The sequence below is a fragment of the Antechinus flavipes genome, chromosome 2 (assembly GCF_016432865.1).
Source record: "Antechinus flavipes isolate AdamAnt ecotype Samford, QLD, Australia chromosome 2, AdamAnt_v2, whole genome shotgun sequence".
NCBI classification, from domain to species: domain Eukaryota; kingdom Metazoa; phylum Chordata; class Mammalia; order Dasyuromorphia; family Dasyuridae; genus Antechinus; species Antechinus flavipes.
Window position 1 is genome coordinate 465,053,163 of NC_067399.1, and position 13,021 is coordinate 465,066,183.

The 13,021-nt window shown below is 33.1% G+C and overlaps 1 protein-coding gene across 4 annotated transcripts in view; it reads right to left on the minus strand.

Annotated features, from left to right (window-relative positions):
• Nucleotides 1-13,021, minus strand: part of RC3H2 (ring finger and CCCH-type domains 2) — a 56,153-nt gene extending 43,132 nt beyond the window's left edge. For 2 of the 4 annotated variants that reach the window (XM_051979584.1, XM_051979585.1), the window contains exons 1-4: nt 12,824-13,018; nt 3,945-4,241; nt 3,206-3,323; nt 931-1,164 (exon numbers count right to left, since the gene is read on the minus strand). In XM_051979584.1, coding sequence (XP_051835544.1) covers nt 931-1,164; nt 3,206-3,323; nt 3,945-4,175 — 583 coding nt within the window. In that variant the 5' untranslated portion in view covers nt 4,176-4,241; nt 12,824-13,018. Of the gene's footprint in view, nt 1-930; nt 1,165-3,205; nt 3,324-3,944; nt 4,242-12,823 lie in introns of all 4 variants that reach the window. The other 2 variants (XM_051979588.1, XM_051979586.1) reach the window with 1 other exon arrangement.

Consider the following 13,021-nt stretch of genomic DNA (forward strand, 5'->3'; position numbering starts at 1 on the left):
ATTAATAAGTGATTGAGGGCAAGATAAGAAGTCAGATCTTTTTCATTCCAGGCCCAGCACTTTATCCACTGCATCTCTTATGTGCTTTTCAAGTCATCTTATTAAATAAATCTGAAATTATTATGGAAAATAGACAACTTATAATGTAAAGCAAATGTGTCTTAGAATCCAGATCCAAAATTTCATTGGTATAGGTAACTCCTACACTGGAAAGGCCCTACAACCAATGCAGACTGACTCTGTAATTAGTCTTAAGAGATTTGGGTAAGTCCCTGAAAGGTTAAGTAACTTTATCAGGGCCACATGACTAGTATTCGTCATAAGTTAAGACCTGAACTCATGTTTTCTTGACTTCAAGAATAATTCTTATTATAGAAATGTATTTAGTTTTAATTTCTATTTAAATTAAAGTAGAGCAAAATATCGAGAAACTGGCTACTATTCATAAATTCTACAAGCTACATATACACTTCATCCTACATGCTGACAATTAAATGTAAAGATGCATCCACACTCAAAAGTTTTATTCCAATTGTCTTTAGGATTCACATTATCCAAATGAAACATTCACTATCTTCAAAAACTACCTCAACAAAACCCATGAATCTGTAAGTATGAAAACGATACTGGAGGAAATTCATAAAAGTGTATCATTACAAAATTTCTGATTGACACTTATTCTAAATAGTTTTTATGTCCATCTTAAAATAGGTAATGAATGAATATGCAAAATAATGAAGTAGATTATATACTTTAATAAATATGATCTGACAATGCATTATAGAAATTCCTTCGAATTTCTTTGGACTGAACAAGCACATCAGAAAATTATTTGATGTCTCTTGGCAAAGTTGAAAATTATTTAAGAAAGTATACACCTCTAAATCTGTCAGTAATTGTGTTCTTTAAGAAGTTTTTCTAAACGATTACCTGGTCCTAAGAACTGGCATCCCCGAGCCCTGACGGCAGCCCATAGATTGGCAGATAATTGTTGAGGGTTCTGGTGTTGTAAAATCAATTCAGTTACAGTTCTTTCCCCAAGTGATCGAGCTGCTCGCATAGCTCTTACACGACCTTCTTCTTCCACAAGCTGACAATTTACAAGAGTCACCAGTTTCCTTTGCATTGGACGGCTCAGTGCACTCTGATTCAAACTAGCAACACCTTTCAAAAAAGAGAAACCAAAAGACCCAAGCTTTTAGAAGTAAAGGTAACTTGAAGAATTTTTTTAAGTATGTTTCACATGGTATACAGTAATAACAAGATCATATGGTCAACTATGATGGACTAGGTTCTTCTCAATAATGTGGTGACTCAAGGCAATTTCAATGGAGTGGGGATGGAAAATGCCAATTGCCTCCAGAGAGAACTATGGAGATTGAATGTAAATTGAAGGACAGTATTTTCATTTTTTTGTTTTCTTTCTCATATTTTTTTTTCCCCTTCCTCATGTGTTTTTTTGCCTTTTAGTTGTTTTATTTTTTGTACAACATGACAAATATGGAAATATATTTAAATATATTTAAATAAATTTAAATAATATTTAAAATAAAATTTAAATTTAAATATAAATATTAATATATATACAGCTTATATCAGACTGCTTGCTGTCTTGAGGTAGGAGGAGATAAGGGAGAGAGGGAGGGAAATTTAGAACACAGAGTCTTAGAAAAATGAATGCTGAAAACTATCGTTTGTATTTGGAAAATACAATTTGGAATGTATTTGAAAAAATAAAATAATATTGGGGGAAAATAGTAAAAAAAATTTTTTTAAGTATGTTTATTTATTTCTTTAACTGAGCTATAATCCCTGATTATGTTAATTTCTCAGTCACATCCCACAATAATACTAGTTGATGTTAAACTCTTATGGTTTATAGGATTTAAAGCACAAAGAAAATGTAAAACCCATCTAGTCCAAACTTTTCATTTTACAAACACGGATTCTGAGGCACAGGAAAGACCCCCCTCCCCCAATTTGGTACATTTCAACTCTCTATATGCTCTGCTTATAATTAATACCTGCTTTCCAATAGTTTGGGCACAGTTACATACTTTAAATTCATCAAGACAATTTGGGTTCTGGTATGCATATGATGGTTAAGTCGTATTTTATTGTATTTAGAACAAAAAATGTATTCTAGCTCCATTAATAATAGGTACTTTGATAGATTAGTAATCTCAATATGGACCCTTTCTCCAATGTAAACTTATCCAAGTTTTCAGATCCCAAATGCTTTTGCTTTCATGTATTTTCCATATGGAATCTATCCAACATACTGGAAATGCTCCTCTAACTTTTTAATATTTCATAGGCAACAAAACAATACTCAGACTATACATCTGTTACCCTTCACTTTCAATGCACGACAAACTCACCTCCTTTAGCAAGCATACATAAAAAGACAACACAGTCTACCTGGTTATCAGTTATTAGTTACTAACAGCAGCTATAAATTCATCTTTTCATTTAAATATAAGTCATTTGCCTTTTGGAACCTATCACATAATCCTATCTAAAAGCAATGTAACAAACCATAGCACTTTTAAATTCCTTGAATAAGGGATTATATTTCATACTTCTCTAGTTATTTCTCAAAGGCTAAGAATATATCTCCTTAACAAGATGATGAAAATACTGATAGCAATTCATCCTAGAGGTCAGCAAAATGCTTTTCTCTAAATAAATCTTACATATAATATAATCTAAATTACATTTTAAAGATAAAGAAACAAAGGCTCAGAGATTAAATGACCTGAAGTTTACATAAATGGCAAGTAAAGGCTGAAGACTGGACTACAGTATCCTTAACTAACCGAAGAAGTCTAAGCTCAACAGAATTCTAATTAAATGTAACTAGTTCAACTGAATATGAATATTTCTTCTACTGTTTGGTTTGTGGTTATGTTACACTTGCTTATTTTGATGAATCTGAATTCTCATCAACATGAATAATTCCTGCAATGAAGCAGACCTTCTATGCCTGTCCAAGGTATATGATTCCTGTTTAAATCTTCCCATACATTCCATAAAATAAAGAATAAAATAATAATCTAGGTTCTCATTCAAAAAAGAGAAATGGATCTTCTGTCAAATTGATTTCAAGATTTTCATCGTTTCACATCATCAAAGGTAGATTTCAACATTAATAATTTCCCATCAAATCCTACCCACCAAGAGACGTAATTTTTAAGAAACTTACCCTTCCCTCCACTTAGTGGTTTTAAGTAGAGTGCCAAATCCTCAACACATTTCTTTGCAACCTCATAGTGCTTATTCTCTCCTAGATTACTTAATTTTACTGTTTGATGATCTGGTACCTAAAAAGGGAAACTTCTCATAAATACAGTTTAATACATTCAATGCTCTCTTTCTTTCTTCTTCCCTTCCTCTTTCCCTCCCTCTCTCCTCTCTTTCTCTCTGTACATGTATATCCATATGTAAATATATATATGTATACACATAAAATGATAATCTTGCTCTGCATAAAATATAATTCTAACAAAGTCAAATCACAGTATCAATAGTTGCAAATGAACTACAGATCATCTACTCTAACTCATTTATTTTATAAATAAGGAAATTTAGAACCAAGAGGGAATGGCCTTTTCAACAAAACTGATTAACACTAATGCTTTCTATGAATTTCAAATTTCGCAAAACTTTTTCCTTTAAACTAAAATTTATCAAACATTTAACAATTAATGTTTTTAAATGATTTATTATTTACCAAGTTCCTTCCTCACAAAAGTCCTACAGGGTTTATAGTACAAGTATCCCCATGGGAGAAGATGGGAAAATAAGTTCTATGAGACTCTCACAAAGCTAAGAAATAGTATAAGGGGACATTCATACACAAATCTACCTTAATTCAAAGTCTAACTCTGATGCTACTTCTCATATAAGGCTGAAACAATAATCAGTAAAACTTTATATCTTACCTGGGCTCCAACTAACTGGAGAAGTGCAAAGTTTACAGGAAGCACATCAATATCTGTGTTGATGGCAGTCTGGTCAAAAGGGCATGCTTTTCGGTGAAGTTTATTTAAACAGGTCTTGCAAACGGTGTGTGAACAACCTAAACTGATGGGCTTGTGCACATTCTCATCAAATTCATTATAACAGATTGGACAGGACAGGAATTCTGTCCACTGAGCAGCTTGCACAGGCATTGTGGAAACTGGATGCTTGTTTAGCTGTCTAGCAGACCATTATTTCACTGTGTAGTGTTATGTTAGCTAAATAGGAACAAAAAAAAAAAATCATTTCCATATTTTCACAGAAATGTAAATATTCAAACTAATTCTGATTTGCTATATAAGCTAAAGTATGAAATGCATTTTGCTATTTAATAATTTAATTAAGACAAGCAGTTTCATGCTTAGTTGCCACTCAGTACTGAACACTAAACTAAAGCTGAACTACAATAAATCTTGAATAATCCTGTCTGAAAATAAAATTAAATTAACAATCATTCTTTGTAATTCAAGACATGAAATCTCAGGACAATAAACTTAAACTGACAATAACCAAAGTTTAAATAGATTTTGTTTCCTTCATTTTTGTAGTGATACATAGTAATTTGAAATCCAGATTTTGTGTATAAGTGAAAGGGATTTTTTTTTTCAAATGAATATCCATAACGGCAGAGAGAATTTAATAATCACCAGACAAATAAACAATACACCAGACAAATAATTGTATACATTAACTTAAGAAACTTAAATATTTGGGATGTTGCTTCAGTAACTCAATACAACTGCAAAATAACAAAAACAATAACAAGCTGTAGTAAACATATATTTATTTTTAAAGAATCACAAATAATTTTTTAAGCATTTTAGTGCGACTTTGCCCAATTATGAACAGAGAATACACTGCTCCAAGAAAATTCCGCAATTTAAAATTAATGTTTTATAAATAATAAAAGCTTGAAACCAATAAACTAATTTTGATTCATTTCATATTGTTGGCACTTATGTAAAACAATTTACCTAATTTGGAGATTTGATTTTACCAATTGGTCAGAGAATTTTTCTTTATAGGTATGAAGCAATGTTTCCATGAAGCCAAGTTTATGCCTTACATTATTTGTATACCTGTGATCACATCAATTCTAAAATTTTAAATTGAGGAATTAAAGAATAACCTTTTAATCACATTTAAAAATACAATTCAATTCAACTAGCACAAACTGAGTATATACTATTGAGGGGACAGGAATAAGGGGAAGAAAGAGTAAGATCTAAAACTTAGAAAAGGCACTTGTCAGGGCTGCCAGGTGGTGCAGTGGATAGAGCACCAGCGCTTAAGTCATGATAACCTGAGGTCAAATATGGCTTCAGACACTTAACACTGCCTAGCTGTGTGACTTTGGGCAAGTCATTTAACCCCAACTGCCTTAGCATAAAAAAAGAAAAGAAAAGAAAAGGCACTTGTCCTATCCTACCCCCACAGAGCTTACATTCTACTTGACAAATATCTATCTCAGACAAATTGCATACAAAGAAGAGAAATGTGAAGATACCTACCTACTCACAGATTTTCATATTTGGAAGGGAATTTAGTCAACATGACAGAGAAGGAAACTGAATTTCATGGTATTTGAGGCTACTTGGTCAAGATTATATTGGCACAAGGCCATCTTAGAATTCGAGTCTCTTGATTACCATTACATTACTGTCACATAATACAGGAAGAAAGAGACAACTAATTGAATTTAGAGAGATCAGAAAGTTGTTCTTCCAGAATGTAGAGCCAACATTGGCACATAATAAGCATTATACAAATGCTCACAGATTGACTTACTGATTGAAAACAAATAAAAAAAGGAAGTCATTGTGTAATGCCCCTCCAAGGATAACAATCACAGGATCACCAAGATGAAAGATTTAGAGCCTAACTGAACAAAGGCCATCTAATCTGATCTCTGATCTAAAGCCCTCATCTCACAGAAAAGGACAATGAGGCCTAGAAAAGATAAGACTTATCCAAAATCATAACAATAGTATTTAGTAAAGTTTTATTTTTTACGTTGATATAAAACAATCAATAGATCCTAGCATTACTGTTGCTATTGAATGTCTGTTGAATTTTGAATTCAACTGCTGAATGCCTTGAAATTTTAACATGAACAAAGTCAAGAAGATATTTTGGGGGGCAGCTAGATGGTGCATTGTGTAGCACACTGGTCCTAAACTCAATACACTTAACACTAGCCATGTGACCCTAGGCAAATTACTTAACTCCAATTGTCTCACTTAAAAAAAAAAAAAAAAAAAAAAAAAAAAAAAAAAAAAAGATATTCTTTGTAGAAATAAAATATCTAAACAGTTCAAAAAAAAAAAGTATTACTAATTGTAAATTCAAAATCTAGAAGAAAGCTTGCCACAGTACTTTTTTTGGTTTGTTTCCAAAAAACAATTGCAAATCTTTATCATCTCTTTGGGAAGAGCAACTAGTATGGTTACCTCAGGCAAATCACTGGATTCCTCTGGATCTGTTTCTTTATCTGTAAAAGGTGTTTAAACTACATCGATGGTACCCAATCTATAGGCTTAAGATGCTTTAAGAGTTACAGGGTCAGTGAAAAGAATATCCAAATCCATAAACACACTAAAATTTATCTTTTTGATCTTTATTTAGCTCCAATCAAATGGGCAAAATAATTTGGAATAACTTAATCAAACTTCTGTAAACTTAAATGGCTGATCCACGAAATCTATTCTTCCTTTTTTGAGAGTGGGTCTCCCTATCTCGGCCAACTTGAAGTACAGAGACTACTCATAGATGGATATCAATACAGATTATCATAGGACCTTTGAACTGTTCAGATTCTAACATTTAATCAAACTGATGAGTTACCACCACCCCTTTCCGAAAGAAACTTAATTTAGTACAAACTTTTGATCAACCTAGCCCAATGCAACTCAAAACTCCCAAGCTCAAATTTTTGCAGGATTCAACCTGCCTAGTGCCAGGGATTACAGGCAAGCTTCACCCAGTCTGCCTAATGCTACTTTTAATGTTTGTAGATACTGCTATGATTAACAAAACACAAATCAATTAAAAAGATTACAGGAGTGATAGTAGTTTTTATGTATTTTCCCAATTACAGATGCTAAGAATATCAACAACTACTAAGATGTAAGAGCTGGAGAAGTGTCCATTCATGAAATTTAAAATTAGAAAGGCATCCTAAAAATTGAAAATTTTATCTCTGAGGTTCCTCCTATTCTAAATCCTATGAGTTCATGACAATAGTAGCCTAATATAGCACAGAGCTTGGAATTCCAAATAATCTTTATCCAAAACCATGGCATTATCATTAGCATCAGTCTCTCCAATTTGAAACATTTAGATATAAAGTTTGAGTACATATTTCATAAATACTTCCTAAACCCAAATCTAGGACAATTAAAAAGTACTTATATAAATCTGATAAAAGGTTTTCTGAATACTAAAAGTCTAGACATTAAGGACAATTATACTGCTGATACTATACTTCATTCATAAAACTTTTTACTGGCTGATATTTTAGTGAGCACCACAGCAACTAAAGATTTTTAAAATCACAATTTGAGATTGAAAATAAATTATATAACACTATACCATAATAAAAACCAAAAATTTCAAAGGGAAAATTCTTTTCCTATTTGTTGTGCTTTGTCTACAGACTTTAAAGTACTTCAAATATTTCATGTAAAATTGGATTCTTAGATATAAAAAATTTTAAGGTAGTTTTACAAATATATTCTAAAATAAATTTCTAGATCTTTCTAGACAGATTTATACCTTCCAGATTCAGAATGCCTGACCCAAAGCTACAAAGCTAAAAAAAGTTCAAAAGTAAGTTTACTTCCAATATTACAAATAAATCTGACAAGCATCTATGCCCAATTTTAACAAAATATGTGAAATCATCAGTATCTACAGCCTGAAAAATATTCCAATACTGTTAGGGGAAAAGAGATCATTAGTTTTACAGCCAGGTTTCCTCTTAAATATGTTAATGTGAAGCTGAATTACTAAAATATTTCATCCACTGCTTTTTTACACCTACCTGTTCAGGAATACTAATTCAGTTGCCAACTGTTCGATGCCATATTAAGTTAGAAGAAATTCATCTAAAATAGTCTTTTAAGTCTTTTATTTTACCAAGACAATCATTATTTGCTTCAAGTTTAAATTTCTTGGAAAAGATTTCAATCTGAAATCAGCTAATTAATAAAATTTTAAACCTTTAGCATTCCAAACTACCTTAAATAGTTTTGGAAGAATTGATAACTGCATTAAAAAAAAAATTAAGTTGATGGCAATTATTTGCACAAGTGTTCTTAAACACATTAAAAAATCTTAAAATGCAATATGCAGGCAATTTAATTTCCAAGTGAATTTAAATAAATGCCTTTACAAAATGAAAGTAAATTTTCTTCCAGATAGGCTGAATCAAGTAAAAGCAGAGGTATAAAGACTGCTCAGATTCACAATGATTACTTAGATCATTAATTTTGAGGGTAGCAACACAATCAACATTTCACTCTTCGACATAATTTAAAAGACACATGAAAATAATGTGAGAGCTCTTCAACCCAAACATTAGAGGATACTCATGTCAATGAATATATCTTTAGTTGGTATTTCAACAGAGACTTTTGATCTATTTAAGAGTATTTTTTTAAAATCCTGAATGTAAATGGGCAAAAAGGATTTTAAAAATTTATCTTGAAATTTCTTAGAAAAAGGACCTTAAATTAAACAACAGAGAGCTGTGAAAATATGAACTCCTTAAACTGAAACACTATACATTAACTTTGAGTTTGTAAAATTCTAATTTAAATGCTATGAGAACATGGTTTGCAGGGAAATAAAGACAAAATGAAAACTCTCCAAGTACAACAAAAATCAGGAAAAAACTAAATTTCATTCATTCAAAGCGCTAAGCACAATATTTAAAATTAACATTTCAAGTAAACTTGTAGTTACTCAAATTATATGATAATTAAATAGGGAATTTCAAAAAAATCTAAATTTGATATATTGCTTGATATAATTGCCTGGAACAGTTATGCTCATATGTAGACATTTAAATGTTTTTCTGAATAAGTGTGACCTTGAGGAATTTTTCTATTCTAAAAGCTTTTCAAGTTATAAGCTGCTCTGTGTGTCATTCGCTGACATGTAAAACTGCAGAAAAATTACTAATTTCTCACAAATATGATGGAAGGATGAAAAGATTGTTTAAAAAGAACCAATGTATAACATTTCACTTTTTGTTATTGGTAAACCACAATCTGTTAATAAGAATAGCTCACTATTTGATTTCATACTAGTGTAGAAAAAGATTTGAGTCTAACACTGCAAAAATTTCTAACCCACTATTTTAGATTAATAGAAACAAAAAATACAAAAACTATTTTGAAGTTCAGCTATTACATGTAAATCAGTCTTACAATTAAACAAATCTTTGTTTCAAATGTGTGCATTATTAGAATTTTAAATCATGTAGAAAATGCTACACATAGCATCTACTATTTTATGCTTACCAGTATGACCTTGGCCAAGTCACTTTACCTATCTAAACCTAAATTTCTTTAACATGGAAACATCCACCTGGGGTGGAACCAACTGAATAATCTCTTAAATTGCATCTAGTTCTGAAAGCTATGATCCTACATACATATACCTAGAAAAGGAAGCAGATAAGTCATTCTGCAAGAAATTTCAGATGGGACAGTCCAAGTAACTTCAAGGATACCAAGAAAATATCAAAGAAACAATGCAAGAAAACCAGAACATTGGAGGATTTATAGAAATGAAACCCTCCTCCTACAAAAAAAAAAAAAAAAAAATTAAAGAAAGAAAAAGAAACAGAATGGAAAAGCATGGATAGCTTACGATGGAATTTAAGTACAGAAAAGTATTATTTAAAATGAATAGTAGTAGCTTTAAATTTTCAAAGGAATTTCTTAATAATATTAATGAAATCTAGAAGAAGTTGGGAAGGATGATTCAAATATGTGATTTCAACCGTTGAAGGAACTCTTGCAAGAAAACTCCATCATTTCAGATCCATAAATTTTCTACAACTTACAGTGTTTGTGTGGACCACTGAGAAGTTAGGGTCTTGACTTCTAGATATGATTTCTGTTCATTATGATAAACTATCTTTCACTTTAAGTACTATTACCACCATTGTTTAACCACAAATTGCAGAAAAGATTTTAAGGGAGAAAAGGCTCAAATATATAATTTTGATGAATTTCTCCATAGTTCAACTATCTAAACTCTACTACAAGTTATTTTGCAGTTTAAATCAATTATTTAATGGATTTAAGATTAAACTTTTAATGACAGTTTCTAAAACACAAATTCTTTTTTCTGTTTATTATAACTATCACTTCCAATAAAATTCAAGATCCTTCAGAAGTTATAAGGACTAAAAATGAAAACATATTGCTTTGAGTAGCACAATTGTGTTTATTATATCGTATCAAGTAATTTTTCCTAGTATATTTATCCTTACTAGAGAAAATCAAGTTCTTTATTCCTCTAATGACATTAGAAATCAATCAACTTGTTTTCATATGTCCGTTTTTAGAGAAATAATTTACTTCTTGGATAAGTGGCCATGCTCTGAAGTCTACTAATTATAAGAGGATTCAAAAGCAACTTTACTTTTTGCAGAGGAGATGTCTCTTTACTCAGAGTAGTGTGGGTGTACAAAAGTCACTCTGAAAAGTCTCACATAATTATAAAGACATAATAAGGACAATTAAGAAGATAACATTAACAGTGATATGGATACAGAACAACAAGTTTTTTTTGTTTCTTCAGCATGCTTTATTTTGCCTGCTTAATTTTTCAAATCTAGGGGAAAAAATGCTTCTGGCTAATACAATAAAAGAATACTACTTGAAATATACAACCTCTAAAATGCTAAACTTATATACAAATTTCTAAAGTTCTTAAAATTAAAAAAACTCTAGCCAAAATAAAAAATCCATCAAAATGTTTGTTTTTAAAGTTGTAAACAGAGCAAAATAACAAGTTGGCAATTTAGTAAGGAAATTGTCCCACTAGTACAGTCATATTTGATCAACAATTAAAGGGTTCTAATGCATGTGATCTTGAAAAGGATTGTCTTTAAAGTTGTAGAAAACATCCATATTTTTCCTAAATATAACAGAAATTGAATTTTGTGACCTTTTTTTCTTCAAGTAATTTCCCCAATTATCAACTCAGAATTTGATATATGAATGTTAAAAGGAATAAAAGCTAGAAAAACTATAATATGGGATGGGGAAGAGAAGAGAGTAAATTTATTGAGATATAATAGCTTTCAAATATGATCCAGGAAAAAACTCAACATTTTAAATAAATGCCCATAAGAGAGGTAGGAGGATTCAGGTTAAGCATACTCCACATAACAAATACTACATTTAGATCTATTTTTATTACTGTCTTTTTTCTGTTTGTCACATTTCTTTATTATTGAAACTAGAGGTGAAGACAGCCACATAATCTTTTCCATCCCTTATTCTTAAGGACGAAAAGTAGATACTATTCCCTCTTATGCATTCTCTAACATGATGCCCAATTCAGTTTCAAATGCCTGTAAAAACAATGATGCTTTACACCATTCCTCTAAGATGGTGGAAAAGTCGCCCCAAGAGGCTTTCCCACAAGGAGGGGGGGCTAGGGGAGGAATACAGACACACAAACACACCAATAAATAAATTCCCTGGCTCTCTTTCATTCAATTATCCTAGTCACATCCCCAGAGCCATCCTGTAGCCAATCCTCTCTTCTCTTACTGCTGAGACCCCTTTACATGGCACCAAGGGGCATTGTTTGGCTTGGGTCAAAATATAGTGGCTGTTATTCGAAAAGAGAGGTGTTTGTGAATGTAAAGGAGGTCTTCTACTTAGTAGATTCTCCTTATGTTCGGATTCCACCCCCTACCTGGGCCTCAGAAGAAATGACACACTGGCAGAATTGATGATGCTTAACTCCATTCAAACTAAAACATCAAGATTCTCTGTTAATTTTAGAATCATACCTAGTCGTCTTCTCTGCGTGTTTTGTTTTGTTTTGTTTTTTAATGAGGAAAAAAAGGAAGGAAAAAGACAAATGGGAATGGGGAAAGGAAAAAGATAGAGTGAAGGAAGAGGGAGAAAGGGGAATAAATGTTGAATGATTGAGAGAAAATATAAATGGAGAGGATAAGAGAAGAAAGTGAGAAAGGAAAGAGGGAAAACTAACAGACATGGAAAGGGGAACAAGAGGAAGGTGAGGGAAACAGGGAGACTGGGAAGGAGAGAGGGAAGGGGGAAAGAGAAGGGAGAGGTAGGGAAGAGAAAAGAGAAGGGAAAACGAGAGGGGAAGAAGCAAAAAGAGGGAGGAGAATAAAAGGGAGGGAGAGAAGAAAAGAGAAAGAGTGGGAAGGCATAAGGGGAAAGGGAGAGAAGCAAATATATTAGGGAAGAAAGGAAAAAAAAAAAAAACATAAAAGAGAAAAATAAAGAGGTCCTTCATAGAGCTCTGAGAGACCCTAACCCCGATAGCCCCTTTCTGCGGGCCACAGCTCCGGCCTGGGCGGGGCGAGGGGAGGGAAGAGTGGCTGATGCCTGGCCCCTTCGGCTGCAGTCAACCAGCAGAGTAGAAAGAGGTAGCTGCGGGAACCCCGAAGGGGAAGGGAGTGGGAAAGATCGTAGTCAACCAGGCGGGCACCGACGCTGTCAGGCACAGACGTTCTCTCAGGGCGCCCCCTCACGGCCTCCCCACGGCCCAGGCCCCGGTTCCCGCCCGTCCGCCCTACCTGAGGGCCCGGGCGGGGTCGCTACGGACCGCTCCGGGGAGCCCCGGGGCGACGGCGGTGACGGGGGTCGGCGACGAAGGCGCCTCCTTTCCCCGGGGCACAGCTCGGCTGCGGCTCCACGGCCTCAAACTCCATCGGGAGCAAGCGGGAAAGCCCCGTTGGCGTTGGCGGTGTAGGCGGCGGCGGCGGCGGCGGCCG